The sequence below is a fragment of the Myxocyprinus asiaticus genome, chromosome 6, assembly GCF_019703515.2.
Source record: "Myxocyprinus asiaticus isolate MX2 ecotype Aquarium Trade chromosome 6, UBuf_Myxa_2, whole genome shotgun sequence".
In the NCBI taxonomy this organism is placed as follows: Eukaryota; Metazoa; Chordata; class Actinopteri; order Cypriniformes; family Catostomidae; genus Myxocyprinus; species Myxocyprinus asiaticus.
Genome location: NC_059349.1, coordinates 51,149,833 through 51,176,614, shown reverse-complemented (window position 1 = coordinate 51,176,614; position 26,782 = coordinate 51,149,833). Strand labels below are relative to the sequence as shown.

General features: G+C 35.8%; 1 protein-coding gene across 1 annotated transcript; it reads left to right on the top strand.

The window, feature by feature from the left end:
* Positions 1–1,353: 1,353 nt before the first annotated feature.
* Positions 1,354–25,897, top strand: LOC127443200 (ras-related protein Rab-31-like). The gene is made up of 7 exons (XM_051701793.1): positions 1,354–1,543; positions 4,960–5,039; positions 5,873–5,954; positions 14,201–14,272; positions 15,881–15,987; positions 16,607–16,716; positions 17,890–25,897. Exons 1-7 carry the CDS (start codon positions 1,508–1,510, stop codon positions 17,985–17,987), a joined length of 585 nt encoding a protein of 194 aa, XP_051557753.1. The 5' UTR covers positions 1,354–1,507; the 3' UTR covers positions 17,988–25,897.
* Positions 25,898–26,782: the final 885 nt, after the last annotated feature.

The following is a 26,782-nucleotide window of genomic DNA, read 5'->3' as shown; positions in this document are numbered from 1 at the left end:
GAAAAGGATATAAAAAGATATCCAAAGCCTTGAAAATGCCAGTCAGTACTGTTCAATCACTTATTAAGAAGTGGAAAATTCAGGGATCTTGATATCAAGCCAAGGTCCGGTAGACCAAGAAAGATTTCAGCCACAACTGTCAGAAGAATTGTTCGGGATACAAAGAAAAACCCACAGGTAACCTCAGGAGGAATACAGGCTGCTCTGGAAAAAGACGGTGTGGTTGTTTCAAGGAGCACAATACTTGTTAACCCCTCTCCAAACATAGTGCTTATGGTTGTGACCATAAAACTCTATTTTGGTCTCGTCACTCCAAATTACAGTGTGCCAGAAGCTGTGAGGTGTGTCAAGGTGTTGTCGGGCATATTGTAACCGGGCTTTTTTTGTGGCACTGGCGCAGTAAAGGCTTCTCGACCATGCAGCTCACGTTTGTTCAAGTATCGACATATTGTGCTCCTTGAAACAACCACACCGTCTTTTTCCAGAGCATCCTGTATTTCTCCTGAGGTTACCTGTGGGTTTTTCTTTGTATCCCGAACGATTCTTCTGGCAGCTATGGCTGAAATTTTCTTGGTCTACCTGACTTTGGCTTGGTATCAAGAGATCCCCGAATTTTCCACTTCTTAATAAGTGATTGAACAGTACTGACTGGCATTTTCAAAGCTTTGGACATCTTTTTATATCATTTTCCATCTTTATAAAGTTCCATTACCTTGTTACGCAGGTCTTTTGACAGTTCTTTTCTGCTCCCCATGGCTCAGTATCTAGCCTGCTCAGTGCATCCACATGAGAGTTAACAAACTCATTGACTATTTATACACAGACACTAATTGCAATTTAAAAAGCCACAAGTGTGGGAAATTAACCTTTAATTGCCATTTAAACCTGTGTGTGTCACCTTGTGTGTCTGTAACAAGGCCAAACATTCAAGGGTATGTAAACTTTTGATCAGGGCCATTTGGGTGATTTCTGTTATCATTATGATTTAAAAATGAGCCAAACAACTATGTGATAATAAGTGGCTTCATATGATCACTATCCTTAAATAAAAGACAGTTTTTTGCATGATCAGTCATATTTTCAAAATCAGTGCCAAAATTTCACAATTTCTGCCAGGGTATGCAAACTTTTGAGCACAACTGTAAATGTGTGTGTATATACAGGATATATATATATATATATATATATATATATATATATATAACGAATAATAATTAAACAGAAGTTATAAAAAGGGATCAAATACATTCTCTCTCTCTCTCTCTCTCTCTCTCTCTCTCTCTCTCTCTCTCTCTCTCTCTCTCAGGCGTGGCTTATGTTGTCACGTGACGTGAGTGACAGCTGGGGCGAATTTCTCCAGTCGGTTTCCGTTAGATTTGGGAAGAAGATGGTCAGAGTTTGTGTTTTATAAATGAAACGTCCGATATGACGATGATGGATGACAATCGACAAAATAATTCTGAAGACTGTTAGAATAATGTTTCATCTGCCTTAAAGTGTTTTAAAAATGGCCATAAGGGAACTGAAAGTTTGTCTCCTAGGGGTGAGTGTCTAGATTTCTCTGTCTTGTGCTTTAAAATCCATCGACACAACAAACACACTGAGCGCAGCTGTAATATTCCTGATTCACTGTCTCATATTCAGCGTGTAGGAAAACAGTTATAAATGAAATGAGGAAAAAGTTAGCGTTGCAAAGTTCCTCTTTCAGAAGCGTGAAGTATCGTGATTTGTTAGGCAAATATATCTTCGGTCACGCTTTCGTGAACATATTTTATGAGTGAGTTTGAAACCGAGGTAAAGATGGAAGTGTTTTTGCAAAAAAATTCTTTAGGAATGTTTGCGGCTATGACGTCACCGCAGACTGCATACTGGCTGTGGTAGCAATGGAATACTAGCGTACTGCATACTATATACTGCATACTGAATTCTATTTTCAAGGATTGAAATGTAGAACGGAAAACATTGTAAAACAATCCTTGCCTAAATTGTCCCGTGGGGAAATTTTACAAACAATTTACACACACACAAAAAAATAAAAAAAAATAAAAATACATATCTGCATGTGTTAATGCTTTGTTCGGAATAGCACACTACCGTAATACTCTAACTTAATATGAAGTATGTGTACTGTGCAAAATTCAAAAAAATGTATTTCCAAAAGGGTAACTGAATGCCACTTACTGAATTAAATATGAGACAACAAAATCATATTGCTGTGGTTGGTAACATTTTATCATTGCATTTTGCATACTGTTTCACATACTTAAAAAAAATAGTAGGCAGTATACAGTATAATTGTGTATTATGCAGTAGGCTAGTTTTTCTTAAAAGCGATTGTGTAACGCTAAACATTTTAAACAGTATGTTACATTGTCACATTCAAGGGCGTAGCAGCCAGGGGGGACGTGGGGGACACGCCCCCCGCACTTTACCAAGCTGAACCCATACCGAGTCCAAATGGTGCATTTGTATACAGTATTCTTTGCGTTTTGTTACTTGGGGCTGATTGAGCGACCATCCAGCCAATCACAGGTGAGTTTCATGAGCCGAAACAACTCTTACGTAATAGGCCAGATGTCAGCCAGTCTAATCAATGCAGCTTCGTTCATTTCTACAAAGTTGCTTTCAACAATGCTCATTTATCCATGTTTTTATCAGCATTGATGTTGATCTAAATGAATAATCTAGAGATGAGGAACACACAAACGAGAGTTATTTATTGACATATCGTTCTTGATTGGCAGCATTACATGAAATGCACTGCAGAAAAAAAAAACAAAGGACAATCTTTCTTTTAAGCACACATTGTAAGTGGAGTTTATATCATTAAGTTATGCTTTTTACATTATGTTTGTGAAGTAAGTTTAATCTGTTCTTTTTGCCAATTTAAGCAGATTACTAGATCTGTGTTAAATATGTAAAGCTATTTTTAATATAACTCTATGTTGGTGTGCAGTCAACAAACTGTAGGATCTGCTGTGTTCTTTGAATACTTATGCATTTTACTGAATAGATATGTAGACATGCTTTTTTATACATGAAAACATACAGGTGTTATTGAAACTCATAAAAATGTTATAAGACTATTATTGTTGTCTTTTGATAAGTCATTCTCAGCAGCTCACAAACTGTAGTGAAATGATAGATTTGTTTTGTTCTTATAATGCTTAAAACCTCTACTAAAGTCTCTTTGTAGGTCTGTAGACATGCAAATTTTAAAGGATTGCAGTTTTCTTTTGATCGTTGATTCAGTGACACTCATTTCACACAAGACATCACCAGAAATGGTCATTGAACGAATCATAAATGGATCTGAACGAAGTTCGGTGAACGTAGTCAAAACACTAACTAATGTACAAGCACACAGTAAAAAATAAAAAGTTGCACATGCACAACTGGCATTGTTGTAATTGATTAAATAATTTATTCAGGACCAGCTTGTGCTCAGTCTTTTATTGTCATGTGTGAAACAGAAGCAAGTGCTCCACAAGATGCCCTTTATTTGTGCAGCTAATTTTGCTAAATTTTGCACTTAATTTGCAATACTTGAATCTTTAAAATGCTACAAATACTACAAGTATATAATACTTGTATATTAATACAGTGTAATACTTAAATCATACTGTAATATATAAATACTGCACTGTACATGTTGGGTCTGTGCGAGCCGTCTACTGACAGCTGTGTCCCCCCCACTTTTAAAATGACTGCTACGCCCCTGATCACATTACCTCAGAAATAAATACTTTTAATTAGCATTTTAATCCAGATTTGAGTAAAACAATGTTTTTACTAAGTGGTCCAATCAAATGAGTCAAAAAGGAGATCAAAAATCACGGTTGATATTACTTGTGGTTCATTCATCATACAGCACTGTAAAAGAAAATAACTTTAAAGTGCACCTATTATGGTTTTTAAACATGCCTAATTGTATTTTAAAGGTCTCATACAATAGATTTACATGCATCCAAGGTCAAAAAACACTTTAATTTGCTCATAATTTAAATTGCGGCATTACGTTTTTTCGTAGTGTCAAAAACGACTCGTTCAATGATCCGTTCTAAAGGATTCATTCTAAACTCCTCCTTTCAGAGAACCTACTCTGCTCTGATTGGTCAGATGTCCCAGTCTGTTGTGATTGGTCTACCGCTTAGTGTAGTGTTTGAGGGCGGGTCAAAGCTGTTCGCGAGCAGTCAATGAAGACCAGAGGCGGGTTTTCTGTTACCAAATTACGTAGGTTAGTACAGGAAGTAAGTCTGGAATTACTAACGACTCGTTTCAGGTGTTCAGAATCGGTTCTTTCTTTTGGGACTCAATAACTCCATTTGTCGTGCACTTTGATTTTTGAAACTTTGCAGACTTTTTTACATTCACAAACAGCTATATAACACACTACATGAAAGGTAATATTTGAAAAACCATAATAGGTGCTCTTTAAATTTACGGTAAAATACAGGCAGCTGTGGTTGCCAGAAATTTACTGTAAAAAAATACGGTGACCATGTTTCAGCCTTTACGGGATGTCATTTTGATGCCTTTACATTTTACGGTTCACTGCCATTTACATTATTAAATTATATAAACTTAATTTACTAAACTTCTTGAGCTATAAAAGTCTGCTTTTCACTTTATTATGTATTACAATTCACCAAGAATGGATTATAGACATAAAGAAATTACACGTATGCACTTATTCTTGTTAAACATAATTCACATTTTTACAGTTAATTATATCATAAAATCATTCTTTTTTTTTTTTTTACATCTGAAAAACACATCTGGAAAATTCCCCTTAGACACATTCTTTATGTCTATAATCCAATGTAATTTTTTGTGACATGCCAAACCGCATTGTTAACTACATGAGATATCCAAGCACATTTATACATTGTATATATAATATGAATACATTTACTAGGTAAATTATTGTTTTCACTTTTTCTTTGGTATTAATTACAGGATACAGGCGTCGGGAAATCCAGTATTGTGTGCCGATTCGTTCAAGATCACTTTGACCACAACATCAGTCCAACTATAGGGTAGGTACTGTTTACTACATGTGTAAAAAAAACATGAGAAATTATTTATTATTAATATTAGCATTAAATGCATAATGTATTTTTAGGCATTTAAGGACTAAGGTTAAAAAAAAAAAACACCTTTGAACTCTGCGGTGCCGAGAGTTGATTTATGTTCTTGCTCAGCTGGAAGAATGTGTGTCTAACGGTTCCCTCATGAGTCAAACCCTCCATTCTAAAGTTGAGTCCTGATTCAGAGGCAGTTCTGTGGTTTCCTCTCAGATATGTTGACATCAGCACATGTTGATTTCTCTCTGATCAGTTAGTCATCACATTTACAAGAGGGAATATTTTTAGCCCTTCTTTTTTGCACTTTATACACTTAAACAGAAACTCTCGCAAAACACTAACATATTGTGTATTGTGGATATTTCAGTCATGGTTTCTATGTGATGCAATTTCCTCTTTGCACATGAATTATATTGCACCCATACTCATTTTTGAGTCAGTATGAAGCAAATAAATGTCTTGTATCCCAGCTTAATATACCGAGTCAAGTATAAGTAAGTCATTTGTAGTTTGATTTCACCTATGGAGAGGTCTGACATATCAACTTCTCTCTTAACCAGTGTTGTGAGTTTAGGGTGGGACTCTCCGTATGTACAACCAATGGAAGAAAAGGGGAGTGTCCGAAATCATTATTTTAGCAGTTCAGTTTGGTTCCACTTTAGGTGCATAAATTACACACTTTTACTGTAAACTTGTGCATCAAAATCTGTTTTATGTAGTCAGATAGCAGATCTGTTCTTGTTCTGCCTGGCACCGAATTGAATCTTTTTCTGTTTGTTTTTCAGTGCGTCATTTTTAACTAAAACTGTCCCATGTGGGAATGAACTTCACAAGTTTTTAATCTGGGACACTGCCGGGCAGGAACGGGTGAGACAATGTTTATATTGTTCCATTGATTTTGTAATAATGGAAATCAAAAGTGACCCAATTCACTTTCTTAATGCACATTCCTGGTCTTATTGTCAACGGTTCATAAGTGCACGTTTTTTCCAAAGGGAAAAAAAAAAACATTTTTGTCTTCGAAGTCTTTCATTAAAATGTAAAACAGCTTTTTCCACCAATTAGTTTTCTACCCTTCCCCTCCCAACAACCAATTGACATCTAGAGACAACTATTCACCGTCAATTCAATTCCCAGTGGATAAAATTCAAGTCCTACCCTACATTTGTACTTGTTGAATTTCCTTCACTCTGAAGTTTACAGAATTACAGAAGTGAAATATTTTTAAAACTGTGTTTTTTGTCGTAGTTTGTGTATTAGTGTTTCATGCAATGTAGTGTCTGTTATAATTCAATCTTTCTTATGTTTGTTTTTTCATGGTCTCTCTGGGGTTATATTATTTGCTTTACTTTTTACTTGTTTGTTCACTTTTATTTCACCTAAGACATTCTGTTGCCTCCTAAATGCTGCGCATTTTTGTGTTTATTTCTAGATACTTTAGTCATTGTAATAAATGAAGCACTACCAGATCGGAGTTTGTTAACTGGACACAAATAACACGCACTCATTCCCAAGATTCCATAGCATTCATCTTCTGTTCTACACACACATACACACAAGTGCAACATGTTTGTATTCCTGTCGTGACCATCAATGCCCTTTTATTGCCAACTTAAAGGTATAGTTAACCCAAAAAAATCATTTATAATTTATTCACCATCATGTTGTTCCAAACCTGTATGGGTATGACTTTATTTCCTCAACACAAATGGACATGTTTTGCATAAATATAAACTCTCTTCTCAAATCCAAATCAGTTCAATTAAGACAGAATCGGCTACATTTACACTGCTTCATGTGATCATCATGTGAGCACTTCATGTGATTAAAAAAAAAACTCTAAATTGTGACCTCCTAATTATACATTCAACCCAGTCACTTCTCTTTAACTTTTCAGCCAGAAACTTCTTAACATCCTCCATGTAGGTGTTTTGCACTTTACAATGTACATTTTTAATTTCATGTGTTTATAAAAGGAGCCATTAAAAAGTACCTACGATGTACTTGCAGGGTTAGTAATGTGCACGAAATCTGTAAAATGGTAGGAAAGTTCAAAATGTTATTATAAATACACTCATACTTATAATTTCACACACACACATACACACCACATACATGCTCACACACAAGCTCGCACACACATTTACACATACATATATAAATGCATCACACATTCATCCATACATACACGTGCACGTGCACACACACCCACAAACACTCATTGACAACAGACACATGCCAACACAAGATTTTTTTTATTGATATTAATTTGTTCAAAAGTTGTTTTACAGTTAATTCAGTGTTCATTATATATTTATTAAATGTTCGACATGTTAAAATGAGATATAATAAACAAATAAACACCTGTTTAAAAAATCTTTAATGCAAATTGAAGTTATTAGTTATTGGATAATTTTGTTCAAATAATTATCAAAAGAATTTCAAAGCGAAATTATGAATAAAAAACATGAATTAAAAAATACACAAGTCTCATGCCTGCTCCAATTACTCTACCACACAACTCTATATCAGCTCTTACCTTAGGTTGCTTTCTACAAATTGAGTCAATTTTTGCTTGTCTCTCAGCTTGTCTGGGCAAATAATCTACTGTTATGTCTGAAATGCCCAGAAAAAAAAAAATTGCAGTTCAGCAAAATGTATTATAAACAAATCATCGTTTGAATATGCTCCTGACTATTGATGAAGAAATGTTATACGTCATAGCAAAGCTGAGGTTCTTAGCTTTCAAGTGACAAGTTTATAGTCCATTCAGAGGCCAAAATATGCCACAAAACATGTGGGAAGGGTTGGGCTTCCTTAAAAAGACTGGATGTCTATGGGTGGAGTCACAAAATATGTTGAGGCGCCCCCTGCCTTTTAGATCTGTATATTGTGATAGAATTTTTTAGTTTTTTTTTAGTTTTTAAAAATAGTTTTTGCTGCCACCTAGAGGAACGATTTAAGACCAAAATAGAGAGAGAGAGCAAACAGAGCCTTTATAACAAGCTTTTGAAATTGATGATAAAAAACTGGTCAATTTGACCCAGCAGGTTCAAAGTAGGACTTCCCAAGGGGTAAAGGTGATGCGCGTGTCAGGAGTCCAGCAGACGCGTCGGAGCCTGAACCTTTATTTCCCCCACCAAAGTGGTTGAAAATCCATGGCATGGGAATACTTTGGGTATGTTTAAGACCCACAAGGCACCATCAATGTTTCTCAGTTACCCAGTTTGTAAGGTTTTTGCAAGAATGTGTCAACTCAGGCAGGAACAGGCCCGGTTCCAGATCAAAATCACTGAGGGTGGTTCTGAAGTTAGTGGGGGTGCTCTGTATAAAGTGGAGATGTATCGTGTACACATTGTTTACAAGATTAATGCTGAATGCTACTAAAACAACTTAAAAAAAAAAAAAAAGCACATTTCTTTATGTACATCTATTGCTTCTTTTTTTGTTTTTTCCACATGATCTGTCGCTGAAAATTGCTGAACGCTGCGCCTGCAGATTAGGACACACGTTTAAGTTTTGTTGCAGCAGTTTGTGCATTCACAAAGTGCAGGGATTTTTTTGTGTTTGCTGGAATTCAAGGAAATCTGCTTGCCAAGTTACAATATTAGTCTTACATACTCTATTGAGCAGGGGTGTGCAGTTATTTTGGTACACATCATTCTAAGTAGAACAATTAAAGAGAGAAGATAAAAAGTTCTGCATAGTTGTATCTTTTAAGGCCAGAAGTATGAATGATGCACAATTTTCCGAAGTGCATACAGCCTGATGGGACCATTCTGTGATTGCTTGAAGTTTTGCTGCTACTTTTCTATCATGTGTTAGTAAAACTGACTAAAGGCAGTGTGTAATTGTTAACTGTTTATTTTACCATTCTTCAGTGCAATGGTAGTTTAGTATTCAATTTAACACTCTACATCAGGAGTCTGGTTTAATAGTAAAATAAAATATTCTGAAATTATAGATTCTAAAAGCTTCTTTTAATGTTTGCCACAAAGTGGACAAAGTTGTTTAATTCTCAAAACATTATCAACCTGTTTACACGCTCATGGGTCATGTGTGGTCTCGTCAATGGATTGTTTGGCATCCCATTCAGCACACAACTGAATAATACAGGCTGCATGACACTGATAAATGATTACTGCCAGAGTAACATACACATAAGGTGTGAGGGACTTCAGCATTTTATAAATAACACAAAGAACAAACATTTTCCTCTCTCGCTTTGTTTTACTCGTGTGTCCCCTCTGTGTGCGAATGATGCAACAATTGGGACTTTAGTAAAGTTCATGACCGAAAAGGTTTGCTCGCAGACTTGGCATTAAACAGCATTTAAATCATCGCCTCATGAATGGACACTGAGTGGCTGCATCACACTTTCTTTGAGCAGAATATTGCACTATTAACTACGGGGGGGTTTTTTCGAAGAGGAGAAAGCATGCGCACTCGCATAAATAGTGGAGATATATCGTAATTACACATTTTTTTTAAAAGGCTGAATCATGTTTAAATGCTACTAAAACAACATGTACAAAACATTTATTGCTTTTTTTTTTTTTTTTTTTTTCACACATGATCTGTTGCTGAAAATGTCATTTTGTTCACTTAACCAATTTGTTCAATTAACCTAGGACATGTCTTTTTTCTTTCTTTTTTTATTCTCAACTGGTAATATTGTTTAACCAACAAAAGCTTAAGAAAATAATAAATGAGGTTTATTTGATATATGCGCCTAGAATCAATAGTCCTTTAAACTATACACTGGCGGCCAAAAGTTTGGAATAATGTACAGATTTTGCTGTTTCAGAAGGAAATTGGTACTTTAATTCACCAAAGTGACATTCAGCTGATCACAAAGTATAGTCAGGACATTACTGATGTAAAAAACAGCACCATCACTATTTGAAAAAAATCATTTTTGATCAAATCTAGACAGGCCCCATTTCCAGCAGCCATCACTCCAACACCTTATCCTTGAGTACTCATGCTAAATTGCTAATTTGGTACTAGAAAATCACTTGCCATTATATCAAACACAGTTGAAAGCTATTTGGTTCATTAAATGAAGTTTAACATCGTGTTTGTGTTTGTTTTTGAGTTGCCACAGTATGCAATAGACTGGAGGTCAATATTAGGTCAAAAATGGCAAAAAGAAACTCATCAGTTAACCATTGTTTTGAGGAATGAAGGCTATACAATGCTTAAAATTGCCAAAAAACGGAAGATTTCATACAAAGGTGTACACTACAGTCTTCAAAGACAAAGGACAACTGGCTCTAACAAGGACAGAAAGAGATGTGGAAGGCCAGATGTACAACTAAACAAGAGGATAAGTACATCAGAATCTCTAGTTTGAGAAATAGACGCCTCACATGTCCTCAGCTGACAGCTTCATTGAATTCTACCCGCTCAACACCAGTTTCATGTACAACAGTCAAGAGAAGACTCAGGGGTGCAGGCCTTATGGGAAGAATTGCAAAGAAAAAGACACTTTTGAAACAGAAAAACAAAAATAAAAGGTTAGAGTGGTCAAAGAAACACAGACATTGGACAACAGATAACTGGAAAAGAGTGTTATGGATCTTAACCCCATTGAGCTTTTGTGGGATCAGCTAGACTGTAAGGTGCATGAGAAGTGCCCGACAAGACAGACACATCTATGGCAAGTGTTACAGGAAGTGTGGGGTGAAATGTCACCTGAGTATCTGGAAAAACTGACAGATAGAATGCCAAGAATCTGCAAAGCTGTCATTGCTGCACATGGAGGATTTTTTGATGAGAACTCTTTGAAGTAGTTTAAGAAATTCAAATTTTTTTCAAATTGTAATAGTAATTTTTCACGTTATTAATGTCCTGACTATACATTGTGATCAGCTGAATGTCACTTTGGTGAATAAAAGTACCAATTTCTTTCCATAAGAGAAAAATCTGTACATTATTCCAAACATTTGGCTGCCAGTGTACATTTAATACATTCATAGAAAACTCATGTCTTAGACTCAGCCTTTACTGGTCTCGGTCTTCACTCAGACTCGGCCCTCTCCGGACTTGGTCTTGACTCGAACTCGACCCTCTTCTGGTCTCGGTCTTAACTTGAGCTCAACCTACTCTGAACTCGGACTGGACTTGGACTCGGATGAGCTGGCCTCGACTACAACCCTGGGCAGATTGTTTGTTCATTCATAATATACACTGCCTGGCCAAAAAAAAAGTTGCATACTCTAATATTTAATTGGACCATCTTTAGCTTTGATTACATTGCACATTTGTTGTGCCATTGTTTCAACAACCTTATGCAGCGTTACAACATTTATTTCCTTCAAGAGCTGCATTAATTTTTGTCTGAGATCTTGTATTGATGACAGGAGAGTCGAAGAACTCTGTAAAGTCTTCTCCAGCACATCCCAAAGACTTTCAATGGGGTTAAGGTCAGGACTCTGTGGTGGCCAATTCATGTGTGAAAATGATTCCTCATGCTCCCTGAATCACTCTTGCACAATTTGAGCCCGATGAATCTTGGCATTGTCATCCTGGAATATGCCCGTGCCGTCTGGGAAGAAAAAAATAAATTGAAGGGATAACCTGGTCATTTAGTACATTCAGGTAGTCAGCTCACTTCATTTTATTGCCGCATTACGTTGCTGAGCCTAGACCTGACCAATTGACCAACCCCAGATCATAACACTGCCTTCAGAGGCTTGTACAGTGGGCACCATGCATGATGGGTGCATCGCTTCATGCGCTTCCCTTCTTACCCTGACCTGCTCATCGCTTTGGAATAGGGTAAATCTGGACTCATCAGACCACATGACCTTTTTCCATTGCTCCACAGTCCAATCTTTATGCTCTCTAGCAAACTGAAGTCATTTTTTCCAATTAGCCTCACTATCAAATGGCTTTCTTGTGGCCACACAGATGTTTAGTCCAAATTCTGTAAGTTCTCGTCACATTGTACATGTGGAAATGCTCTTATTTTCACTATTGAACATAGCTGTGAGTTCTACTGTTGATTTTTTACAAAGTGACTTCACTAAGCGTTTTAATGATCTCCGATCACGATCATTCAAGATTTTTTTCCGACCACATTTCTTCCACAAAGCTGATGGTTCACCACTATCGTTCCAGGTTTTAGTAATGTGTTGGACAGTTCTTAACCCAATTCCAGTGATTTCAGCAATCTCCTTAGTTGTTTTCTTTGCTTGAAAGTAACAGTAACATCTTTTCCACGACCATGGGATACGTCTTCCGATAGGGTTGTTTAAGAAATGAGAAGCTACACACTGCATCTGTTAGGGTTTAAAAGAATTGTTGCTGGCTGGAACATATTAATCACTGCAATAATGATCCAATCTTAGGCTCTTAAGTATCTGCTTATTTAAATCCAAATGGTGACTTTTTGTTGTCCAGGCAGTTTACTTGCTTAAGTGCAGTGCAACAGAAGGCCTACAATGTTTAATAGTAGTAATAATAATATGTTTAATTGTAAAGTACTAAATAGGGTTTACAAAGTGCTTTAGGCATACAAGAAACGGACAGCAGGAAAAAGACAGGACTGGAAAAAAAACACCAAAAAAATAAATGCAAATGAATAATCATGTATTTTATTTATTCAGAAGGTATTGTTTAGACTCGGCCTAAATTACAAAAACTACCAATTACTGAATCAAATGCATATCTGAACTGTTAACATGGGCAGTAATCTCTCTTTTTTTTTTTTTTTTCAATTCCATTTCATAAGTCTTAAAATAATAATAATATGATTTTTGACACTATGGCATACAATTATTTATTTTTTTCTAATCTATATTTAGCTATAGCTAAATATTAAACTGCTAATATTAGCAATGCACCTTAATACTGTAATACCGTGGTATTTTTTGTTATCATTCTGTGAAAATCTCATACCCTTACACCTCTACATTGGAGCTCCAAAAAGGACTAAGATGCACCATAAAAGTACCATAAGTACGTAAGTGCTATATTCCAAGTCTTCTGAAGTCATACGATAGCTTTATGTGAAGAATGGACTGAAAAATCTACCCCCTCCGCTGTGGCTCTCAAATCTCATTTGCATTTCTGCATGGTTCTTGTTGAACCAAATTCAAATATCCCTCACACAAAGCTATCATATGGCTTCGGAAGACTTGAAATATAGCATATACTGTATATAAGTTGTATGGACTACATTTATAATAATGCTTTTCTGTCCTTTTTGAAGCTTGACAGTCCTTGGTCTCTACATTCTTACTCTATATATTCTCGATATTCTTCAAAATGTCTCCTTTTGTGTTCCACGGAAGAAAGAAGCTCATATGGGTTTTGAACAATATGATGGTGAGTAAATGATGACAGAATTTTCATCTTTGGGTGAACTATCCCTTTAAATGGCATTAAAGGGTGAAAAGGAGTAATTTAAATAACATTGTCATCAAAAAGAGTGAGAATTTTTAAGTCCGCTTCTCCGCCTCATTGTCACGATTGACATCAGTTAGTACTTAAAGAAATCACATTCATTTTCAACACACACACATGCACTTAGGTCGAGAGTTCACTCTAGATGTGAGTCATTGGGTGTGGTGGAAATGTGTGTCCAGTTGTTTGGAAAATATGTCTTCCTTTAAACTTACTCAGCCATGGTCTGGATGATTGTTAGGTGGTTGTTTTTGTGTCCCAAGTCAAAAGAGCCCACCTTTAAGTCTCTGTGATTTTCTGGTCACTAGGTATGACCCGGTCCCTCCTTCAGTGTATGTCTGTGTGATTCATTTAGCCTGTTTTATCGCACACCTCTCTTCAACAAGCTACATGATTTTAGGTATCATTCATGTCTGTAGTGTGGTGCAGAATGAGTTACATGCAAAGTTTAATACTTAAGGTTAGTGGTTTGTTCAAATCCCTCACTTTAAGCATATGAGCAAAAAAGAGAAGCTTGCCTTAGCAAACACCAACTTCTGTATAAGAAGAGCAACTGTCCTTTAATACCCATGAACCACAAAAGCAAATAAAAGGATAATTAGGAGTTGAATATTGTTTTCCACATTTATCCAAATTGGCCTTTACGACTTTTAAATAGCTCTCAACCTTGATATAACAAAATGTATCTTATTTTTCCACAGTTCCATTCATTGGCTCCCATGTATTACAGGGGATCTGCGGCTGCCGTCATCGTTTATGACATCACCAAACTCGTAAGTTGCGCAGTGGTGGGTTTGCGCAATTCATTTCCAAGTTTCTATGAGATTTTTCTGCGCATTTTGTGGATGTTTGTACACTAAAAAGGTTTAAACACAGCAATGAACAATTCCGTTAAACAGTTTTATTGCGCTAAATATTGGCATAGTAGACTTTATGCTGTCTGCTATAAAACGCAATCTAAAAGAATCGCCTCCTGGGTAATTTGTTTTTAGATAGCGTAAACGTACATTTTAAGTAAATACTAAAAAAATGAAGAATTTTTTAAACACATTTAAGCAATTCTTAAGATACAAAAAATAAATATGACACTAAATTTTTACACCAATCCGTAACGAAAAGTATATCAAACCTGTACAGTAGACGGCGCTGTTGCTGTTCTACACACATACCAATCTCCTGCCCGCACCTTGAGCTGTTAGAGATTAATATATTGAACACTGTTGAAGCATTTATTTACCTAATTTGGTATAACTGTTTCATTATGTTCTTTCCATGCTGTTGATGCATTTTGAGGAGTATATAATCGGTGTTTTTTAATGCGAGTAAAGAGCCGAATTGCCAACGAAATGCCGAACCTCGCTGTTATTTTTTATGCCATGAGAATATAACAGGCACAGTGATGTACATACTGTATTAAATAATGTACATTAAGACAAAAAGTCATGAGCAGACTTTAAAAACAATTTTCGGACCCGGTGTGAATAGTGCCATAGGAATCCATTGTTGCCGTTAAAAAGCTTGTTCGGAATGAACGTTTGTACCAAAATAAACTTGGTGTGAACAGGCCTTAAATGTTTTAAAATTAAGTTTACTCACATACAAATTTGAGTTGTAGTTTTTGATGGGTGAAAAATACACGAAAATGTGGTCCCACTTTATATTAGGTGTCTTTAACTACTATGTACTAACATTAAAATACATACAGTACAATGTATTTATTGTGTAAGTACTGTACATGTTGTTCTGCAAAATTCTCATAAGATTCGCATTTGCTGCTACTGAGGTTGAGGTACGGGTAGGGTTACGGTTTAGGGTTGGGGTAAAGATAACAGTGTAACTACAGATGTAATTAAATGCAGGTACTGTAAATGTAAGTACAATACACCAATACATGCATACATTATAAGTACATTGTATCAAATGTTTAAGTACATAGTAGTTAAAGACACCTAATATAAAGTGGGTCTAAAATTGTCTTTTTTAAAGGGCAATACACCCAATACAGAATTTGATTTTTGTATCGTTTGACCTAACCCTGTCTTTTTATAATTGTGGCAGAAAACAAGAATTTTGAACAAATTGAGACTTTGAATGTTTCTTCTTAAAAAAAAAAAAGACCCCAAAATCTCACATGTCCTCTAGAGTTTCAGATAAGATCTCAAGAGTGTCTCAACCTGTGCTCAGATTTTGCCAAGAGAGCAATTACTGTAAGCAAAAGTCACAGATTTCAATATGAACACAATCATTTCTCATCAAATTCTTGAAATTGTATTATTTAGGACAAACATCTAAAAGTTAAGGAATCATGAGCTCTCCATTAAGTCTCCTTAGCTATGAAAGAGCAACCTCTAAACAATAACTTGTTTTCCTGTAACCTGCAGGACTCTTTCCAGACATTAAAGAAGTGGGTAAAGGAGCTAAAAGAACACGGGCCAGAGGATATAGTCGTGGCTATAGCAGGAAATAAGAACGACCTGGGCGACATCAGGTTTATAAAACCCTCTGCCTCCATCTGAGATTTTGTTGTATTCTTCCACCCCATCCCCAGCCGCTCATCTTGAAGTATTCATATTTCATATGTAATCATGTTATTTAAAGGGATAGTTCACCCAAAAATGAAAGTCCTGTCATCATTTATTCACCCTCATGTAGGTTCAGACCCATATGACTGACTTTTGTAGAAAACAAAGGAGAGTTTTTGGGTGAACTATTCCTTTAAGTTTAATTATTAGAGTTTACTGTATTCTGGGCTGTTTTAGTTCTGAGCAACCCAAACTCAGCAGGTCTCATTGGCATCAAACGGCACCGTCAATTATAGTTTTGCCAAGACCTTGTAGCTGTAAATTAAGCCATTTCCACTTAGAAATATTTGATTAAGCTTAATCACTTTTTCAACCAGCAATTGTCCTGACTGTTGGTTTTTGCTTCTGTAAAATTACTAGAGCTTTGCAGGAAGCCCAGCGCTCGTTTACGAAAAAGCCCTTTGACGTTTGTTTGGGGTTCTAGCCTCGATAAGACCTGCTTCTCAATCCAAGCAAACACTATATGATGTCTGTGATCCAGTTGATTATTTACTCAGACTTGATGAAAATTCAATATTTCTTCAGGGAAGTTCCAACTAAGGAGGCTAAAGATTTTGCTGAGTCGATTGCTGCCATATTCATGGAGACTAGTGCCAGAAATGCAATAAACATTGAGGAACTTTTCCAGAAAATCAGTAAGTAACACTAAAACTGTTGGATCTTGTCAAGATGCTGTGTTGTTGTAACACTTTCTTTACATTTTCCATCTGTTGTTATATAAAGAAATCATTACTCATCATTGTTTCATTACTCCAATACACACACAGAGGTCAGAGTTTACTCTAGGAATGACTCGCTGACAGTGTTGGGCAAGTTAATAAAAAACAGTAATCTATTGCGAATGACTTATTATTTTATCTAAAATTGTAATCAGATTACTTATTAATTAAAAAAGTAATCACATCACTAATTTACTTTTAAGTTACATTCTAAAACACTTTTCCGCTCAACAAATTCAAAATAATGATTTTCTTTCTTGTTCATTGTTACACACAAGTCATACACCCAACACTTCACATTTCTCCTTCACAATGGCCCCATCTCCACCTGGTATTACGATGTGTCTCGTGTGATCCGATCATATGTGGTCAGGTGAGACACATAAACTGTAGCTGTTTACACCTGGTCGTTTAAATGCGTCTCCTGTGACCACATGATCGGATTTGGAGGGGAGGGTCTATGATTTCATGACGACATACATCAATCACTATGTCAGTGTGTTACTGCATGATATTAAAGCACAAAAAGGTCAGAAAAGACAAAGATAGCGTGAAAAAAACAGTGTGCTGTTTCTCCCAGATGTGGTTTAAATTTAATCTAAGTACAAACGCAACGTCAAGCAGAATTATCCGCTGTTTTAATGGATTACCTGTATTAAAGGAGGAGAAAGGTCCCCAAATAAATCTAATTCCATATATGATTAAAATAATTATAAATATACTGTAAATAACTTATATATATAAAATTCATAATGTTTATTTTATAATTAATACATTTAATTATTTATTGATCATTGGTGTCTTATCATATTGCGGTCTCCAGCTATATATGAAAACAGTAAGACTATAACATACAGCCTCTTGTAGCTTATTGTTTCAAATGGTTAGTTCACTTGAAAATTCTGTCATTTACTCACCCTGTATGAGTTCCTTTCTCCCATGGAACACAAAGGAGATGTTTGGCAGTATATTGGTCTCAGTCACCATTCACTTTCATTGCATCTCATTCCCCATACAATGAAAGTGAATGGTGACTGAAGTTGATGTATATCTCATTAAGTTCACTCGTCTCTTTTTGATGTCCTGCAGGTCGACAGATTCCTCCTCTGGAGAGCGAAGACGCTGACAGCAATGAGTCCTTCAAACTGACGCGACAGCCCCCTCCCTCCACCAGACGCTGCTGTTAGATGCCCGTCACCTCCCCGTCACGTCTGCAAGTCACTATCAACACTTTAGAACCAGCCAGATTAACAGCACCTACATGCATTGAGTGTCAGGAACCCACATATTATAAACTATCTCTTAGACATCCTTAATAAGCAGTGTGCGAATTATAAAACAACATTCAGGTGGGTCAAACTTTTAAAATGATTCTCTATACTGCAGATAGAGAACATCGGATCAGATTTGTCTTACAGAACCCAATTGTTTTCGGCGCGCCCAGCATAGTTAGATAAATGTTAACTACCTTAAAAATTTAAAAAAACACATATGTTTAAAACAAGTTTTTCTGCGAAATGCTTAGATCTGTAAATCTATAATTAAGCGAGAAACAACGATCAATATACTGTCCAATATTGATCTTATCGGAAACTGCTCAAGCATACTGTTACTATAATAACCTCCTCAGGCAAACACAATTTCTTTTTGAGAGTTCATTTAGCGCCACATGAGAATATGTGTTATATTAACTTGTAATCAAACCCTTTTGGTTACTGTTTGAAAATACATGTAATAGGTAGCATAGAAATGGCTTAGTATAGGCATCAGAATTGGATTTGGATATGGTCTCATGACTGAAACATGTACATTGCTACAGCCCCATTTCCGAAAACGTTGAGACAGTATGAAAAATGCTACTAAAAAAAGATTTGTAAATTATATTCGCACTTTTCTATATTGAAAGCACTAACACTAAACATTATATGATGTTTTACCTTGTGAATTTCATTTTTTTTTTTTTTTTTATGTACAGTAATTTCAAATCAGTTGATTGCAACACGCTCCAACAGTCAAGTGTTTTCCACTGTGAAACATCACCATTTGTTCTAATAACACGTAGTAAGCATTTGGGCACAAGTTTGTTAAGTTTAGAAAGTGGAATTTTCCCCATTCATCCATTATGCAGGTCTTTAGCTGCACAATTGTACGGGGTCTTCGTTGCCGTATGGTGTGCTTCATAATGTGCCACACATTCTCAATTGAAGACAAGTCATGACTGCAGGCAGGCCAATCTAGCACCCACACTCTCTGCTTACACAGCCATGAACTTGTAATCCGGCCAGTATGTGGTTTGAAGTTGTCCTGCTGGAAATTGCAGGGACGTCCCTGGCAAAGACAGTGCTGGATGGGAGTATATGTTGCTCCAAAATTTGTACATATCTATCTGCATTCATGGTGTTCTCACAGATGTACGAGTTACCCATGCCATGGGCACTGACACACCCCTGGCCCATACAGACACTGGCTTTTGGACCTGATGCTAATAACAGCTTGGATGCCCCTTTTCCTCTTTGGCCCGGATAACACGACAGCTGTGTTTTTCAAAAACCTTTTAAAATGTGGACTCTTCGGACCAAAAAACATGATTCCACTGTTCTACTTTCCATCTAAGATGAGACCAAGCCCAGAGAAGTCGGCAGCGCTTCTGGACAGTGTTGATGTATGGCTTCTCCTTTACATAGTAAAGTCTTAACTTGCATCTGTGGATGCAGCGGTGAATGGTGTTGACTAACAAAGGTTTACTAAAGTAATCCCAAGCCCATGTTCATGATATCCATTACAGATTAATGATGTTTTTTAAGACAGTGATGTCTGAGGGATCAAAGATCACACATGCATTCAGAAATGGTTTTCGTCTTGCCCTTTACGCACTGAGATTTGACCAGATTCCTTGAATCTTTTAACTATATTGTGCACTGTAGAGGGTGTCTGCAAAATGTCCAAAATCCTTCCAATTTGTCTTTGGGGAACATTGTTCGCAAAGTGCTGGATTATTTGCTGAAGCATCTCTTGGCAAATTGACAAGTCTATACCGATCCTTGCTCTTGAAGGTCTAGGCTGTTTTTGGAGGCTCCTTATATACTATGACATGATTGCCTCTCCTGTTTCACATCGCCTTGTTATTTCAGCTCGTCAAATTGTTATTAGTCTTAAATTGCCCCTGTCTCAACTTTTTTAGAGCGTGTTGCAATAAAATAAAAAATAAAAAAATGAAGAAATTCACAAGGTAAAACATAATGTGTAGTTGTAGTGCTTTCAATATAGCAAAAGGTGAATATAATTTACAAATCACTCCTTTTTATTTGTATTACTTTTTTTGGAATTGGGGTTGTACTATAAACAATGTAAATCTGGAGCTGCATCATTTTGTTCCAAGTTGCAGTATTTTCTGAGTAACTTTGGGAGGTGATGTGTTAAAATTAGTGTGACTGACTTCTGGTTTTTAGGAATCAGTTTCACACTAAGTGTCTTATTAATGCAGGATTGTTACCAATAAAAATGCTAATGCTACTAGTAGTTAGTTCTTCAATTACACAAAAACAAGTTTCTTAATAGCAATTTTGTGCTAATTTTATACAGTTTTAAAAACAAAATCCTTGATATGTTATTGCTAATTTGACTTTATTTCAACACTTTAAAATACATAGAATCTTTGTTATTGTCCCGTGAAGGTTATGAATGTGTATTCTGGTTAATAAAACGTGAGGATTATGCAAAATATTAACCCCTTTAACAAATAAGAAAACGATAAATCAGCCACTAGGGGGCAAACTCTGATCGAGCCAGTTCTTTTGCAAGCTGTTGGCTATAAAAAAGGAGGTTGAAAAGTTTCTCCTATTTCACATCATTGCCTAGTTAAATATTTGGTAACACTTTCTATGAAGCCCATATTTATAATGCATTGTAAAGGCATTATAATGCATTAGTAAAGTCTCATAATACACCTTTTACTAATATGTTATAACTTCTCATAAATAATTGTAACCACAATTTTAATACATTATAATACTTACCTATTCATGGTTATACCTTAGAGTATAATGCATTATAACACAAGCAACATTCAATTTTATCTGCAGAAGTTATAATGTATTATATATATTTGCAATATATAATAGGTGTGCTTTAAGTAAAGTGAAAAAAGCAATGTCTTCCATAAGACATTTTTATGTCATTTTATTTTAAATGAACATACAGCATCAAACAGATATTTCCATCAGATGTATTTCAGATGTTGTATGTATATACCATATATTCATATTCACCATACATCTTAAAATAGTACTTATCAAAAATATGCACATATAATAGGAAAGAAAATTAAATTATATATATATATATATATATACACATACATACATACATACATACATACATACAGGAAGGGAGTGAACTTTTCTTTACATCATAATCATTGACTTGTGAAAATAAAATCAGGCCTATGAGGTGTTACGTAGTTAACCCATTTTTCCCAGTGTGAAGCAAATTGTTCCAGTTTATGATTGACAAATGCTGTAATCTTCTCCATTTTGTAAATGTCCATTGTAATTTCCATCCATGTATTTAGAGTTGGGCTCTCGTGTGACAACCATTTCCTGGTAGAAGTCTTTTTGCTAGCCACCAGCAGTATATTTGTTAAATATTTGTCTCTCTTCACCCATTCTTGAGGTATATATCCAAGATATATGGTCTTATTTTCTAGGGGTATTACACATTTAAAAATGTCTTGTAGGGCACTATGTATCCCTCTCCAGTAGTCTTTGATAAGAGGACAATCCCAGAAGATATGGTAGTGGTTTGCATTTTTGTTTCCACAGTTTCTCCAGCAAACAGGAAGGTTACTATCATAATGGGATTTCTGAGAGGGTGTAATAAAATACCTTATAAAGTTTTTCCATCCAAACTCCATTTCTGGGAACTGGTGCACTTCCATTGATACCTCCATATTGCTATCCATTCTTCCTCAAATATAATCATCCCTCCTTTTTCCCATTTTTTTTTAATGTAAGAGGTTGAATGTGTTTTAAGATTTAACAGACCTTTAATAGTTTAGGAGCTAAACTATTAATTTCATTCCTAATTTTTCTAATTTCTTCTTGTGTATCCTGTACTAAACTCAATTTGTGTCTTTTTTTTTTAGTTCCTTCAACTAATTTAATTCCTCTGTTTTATTCCTTGTTTTTTTCTTATATGAAGATATTGCTGTGATTTTCCCTCTTAGGACAGCCTTCAGAGTATCCTACAGAATAGGAGGTAAAGCCTCTCCATTATCATTAAATTCTAAGTAAAGGCTAATTTCTTTTTTAATTTGTTCCTTAAAATAGGGATCGGGTAGACTTGAATTTAGTTTCCATGTAGTATTCTTTGGTCGCAGGTTAAAATCGACAGATAAATATATAGGTGCATGGTCACTTAAATATATTGTCCCAATTCCACAGGTGTGTATTTTGTCTTTATCTATTCCAAATATTATGAAATAGTCTATTCTTGTATATAGAGAATGGGGGGCAGAGTAATAAGTGTAGTCCCTTCTATTAGGGAAAAGGTCTCCCCATATGTGAGTTAGACCAACATCCTCAAAGATTGTGTAAACTTTCTTATGTAGGGACTCTGTTTTACAAGTTTTTCTACAAGAAGAGTCTAACTTTGGTTGTAAGTGTATATTTAAATCTCCCCCACATATCAAGAGACCTTCTGTTTCCGTTGTCATGATATTAGTGATTTACTGAAAGAAACTTAAAGCACTTCCTGGTGGTGCGTATATGTTCAATAGAGTAACTAAATTCCCATGTATTTTACCCTTTACCAGAATATATCTGCCTATATATCTGAGAAAAACAGGTTAGTGAAGCCCATTTTCTTTAGTTTTTCATGCTCGGTGACATTTAAATGGGTTTCCTGTAGATATACTACATGGGCTTGTTCTTTTCATTTATTGTCTTCTGAAAGCTCACAGTCTCTCCCTAATAATCTTCTCTCGATCTTCTTCTGTCCCGTGCTGTCTCAGTCCTCTCACCATTTCCCATGCAGAGCGGGAAAGCTGCTCAGCCAGGCTCTCCCTCGGTGTGATAACACTGACAGGCAGTCCTCTGTCCTTCATGTCTGCAGTCGCCTCCTCCACTGGCTGGTACAGCCGAGTCCCATCCTTAAAGAACACTCGTAGTTTAGCAGGGAACGGAGTCTAGAAAGCTGATCTGTCTCTGCTTTAATATTTGCTTTGCTTCAGAGTATTCCTTATGCTTCTGTAGGACTGCTGGGGGGTAATCTTGATCAAAGTATATTAGTCTGTCATTCAAAAACACCTTCTTAGGGGGCCTGGGTAGCTCAGCGAGTATTGACGCTGACTACCACCCCTGGAGTTGCGAGTTCGAATCCAGAGTGTGCTGAGTAACTCCAGCCAGGTCTCCTAAGCAACCAAATTGGCCCGATTGCTAGGGAGGGTAGAGTTACATGGGATAACATCCTTGTGGTCGCAATTAGTGGTTCTCGCTCTCAGTGGGGCGCGTGGTAAGTTGTGCATGGATCACGGAGAATAGCATGAGCCTCCACATGCTGTGAGTCTTTGTGGTGTCATGCACAGCGAGCCACGTGACAAGATGCGCGGATTGATGGTCTCGGAAGCGGAGGCAACTGAGACTTGTCCTCCGCCACCTGGATTGAGGTGAGTAACCGCACCACCACGAGGACCTAGTAAGTAGTGCGAACTGGGCATGCCAAATTGGGGAGAAAAGGGGAGAAAATAAAAATAAAAAAACACCTTCTTTCCCCAGGCCTTGTGCAGATTCTCTTCTTTGGTTATGTAGTGATTGAATTTGATTATTATTGACCATGGCTTATCTCCCCTGTCTCCGGAGGGTTTCGAGGCAAGTGCCCGGTGTGTTCTCTTGATATCGAGCTCCATATTCGGGGAAATCTCCAGCATGTCCCATAGTAACTTTTCCACAAACAGCACCATTGACGTCCCCTCCGCTCCTTTGGGAACATTATATATCCTTATGTTCTCCCGACGGGATCTCCTTTCTTGGTCAAGTAGTTTATTTTCTTGTTGGTTCATCACTTTTATCATCTTGCACAACACCTGTTCTACGTTTTGAACGTGATCTTCCTTTTCAATTCGCGTCTATGCCTCCGCTATCTTCTGATTAACATTGGTGATCTCAGAGATAATATTGTTTAGTTGTTGTTTTGTGTCTTTGCGAAAGTCCCGTATCTCCTCCAAAACTTTTGTTAAACTTGCTGCATCGTTTAGTTGAGGGTAAGCATTAGCTTCGCCATCTTGTGCCTGTGTAGGAGAGCTGTTCTTCACGTTTTCTTCGTTTGTGGGTTCTTCTATGGTGCTTTTTTGTTTCCATCCCTTCTTCCCATTCTTGCCTCACTTATCGGACCAAATAATATCTAGAAATGTTGTATTTGACAGTTTAACGGGGCTAAGTAAGTGTTTTTTTTGGAGGAGCTGCTATTTTAGGCTGCCTTTCAGGGCGATGATGTCATTGGAACCCCATAAGACATTTTTAAGTGGTTATAAGACATTACAAGTCATGCTGGAAGTTATATACATTACACATGCACAAAATACAAAACACATATTCAATGTACATTGAGATATTACGAAAAACACTTTTAATGCTACAGGGTTCAAATATATATATATATATATATATATATATATATATATATATATATATATATATATATATATATATATATATATATATAAATAAAAAGTATGTGTGTTGATCACACATGTAGCCAACCTTCTTGGGTATAAACACACCTAAGAATAATGCAAAAAAAAACATTTAACTGATTCTATACTGGACTCTATTCAATAAACTTTAATGTTTTTGCATCTTATTTGGAGACTTATTTTATAAATAACTTCCATTATTTAAGTTTGACTTGTGATGTATTGCATGTTACAAGTTTATGATATGGCTGTTTATAAGAAGATATTGCTTTTTAACTTTACTTAAAACAGGCAAAGACCACTTATAATATGATCACGTCATAAAGCCATATATGATAAACTTTACTAACTTCTGCTGTGTTAAAATTGGATGTTGCTTGTTATAATGCATTATTAGTATAACTATGAATAGTGGAAGTCTTATGTATTATTACTATAGTTATAATTATTTATGAGATTATAACATATTATAAAGTGTATTATGAGACATTATGAATTCAGTATAATGCCTTTACAATGCATTATAAATATGGGCTTCATAGAAAGTGTTACCAAATATTTTTCTATCATTGAATGTGTCATTTATAACAGAAACAATTAACCGAACTTAAGGCTGTGAGCATAAATGTTTTTTGGTGTTATTCTAACAAGGGACATGAATAACAGATACAGGGCAGTTTTGCTCTCTCTTACATAATCATTCTGTCTTGATGTGGTCATGGTTAGATTACCCATGCTGACAGGTTTTATGTCATACAAAATTCTCTTTTGCATACTGTAAAGTTACAGCTGGCCAAAAATGTACAGACATGCCATATAAGCATGCAAGTTTTGAAAGTTTCATTTTTAGTTAATAGATGATCTAATAGATGAGTCTAAAGTCATAATTGATAAATCATAACATGCAATTTATGCATTTAACAGACTGTAATTATATATCTACATAACTATATATATTTATGGTTAAAATTTAGTACGAATTCACCAGGATGCCTTAACCTAGCACGTGTGGTCCAGAGACAATTGCTAAAAATATACATTAGAAAGTGACATCAAATGCTGATTCTAGATCAGTAGTTTTTCTATGAGACATCTAGTACAGTGTATACTTGATGCTGCAGTTTGTTTAGAGTTTTGCAGACAGAGCAGAGGATCCAGTCTAACTTGTTCATTGTGTAGAAATTGTAAAGTCAATTGATGTATCCTGTACCTGGAGACATTATGTAATGTAATGTACATTACTAAAGACTAATTGTGTGACCTCTACAGAAGAGTGACATTGTACATTTTTAAATTTGTTTTTTGTTTTTTAAACTTATCTTTTTAGTTCACTTAAATGTTCTCAAATGTGTTATTGTGACATCATTTTTGTACCAAATGTCACCATTAAATTACAGTTGCAGTACATTTATATTTTCTTCTAACATTTTTGGTAACTAATGTATTTGGTATGATGAACTATTAGTGAATTTTTTTCACGGCTTTGATTAATCTTGGTTAATGTTCATGTACAAACATACTGTTGTTCATTGTTGGTTCATATTAGTTCATAATGCATTAACTAATCTTACTGTATATAACTTTGTTGCATATGTAGATGTTAACATAAACCAAGATTAATTGAAGCTGTAAAAGTATGTTCAGTGTTAGTTCTTGTTAACTAATGTTAACAAATGGAACCTTATTGCAAAGTGTAAAATGTTTTTTATTTTTTATTAGTATTCCTGCAAACATGGAGAGTGTGCTGAAGGTATAATTGTTTTGGAAGATACAAATCACAGATGCACCAGTGTTCAGAGCAGAGGTCATGTCTAAAGGTTACAGTACAACCGAATTGTATTATTCCCCGAGGTGCAATTTAATATATACTGTGTGGAGGCAGTTGCAGTTGTCCAGGCGAAAGATTTTATTTGATTGTTTTTCTTAAAGTTTCTTGCCGGTCTGAACTTTTCCAGATTGTTACTGTATGTTTAGCAGCAAAATTATCTGATTCAGTTAGCTGCTGTTTTTCCCATGTGGTATTTGGAACTGGTGTGGCATTTGAAGGTTTAAATAGTGTTAACATAATCATAAAGACTCTAGGTAGAGTCGTTTGCACTCTTATTAAACATCCTTTTTAAACAACGAAGTTGAAATATTGTGGACTGTTGGCTTCAACAAAGGCATATACCATCTATGGACCCTTTTCAGCTAATAAACGTGAATGGGGACCACAGCTAATTAAATGTTTGCTTACCCGTTTGCTCCAACAGCAAAAGAAAAAATCAACGGTTACGCTTTCACAGCTTTGCA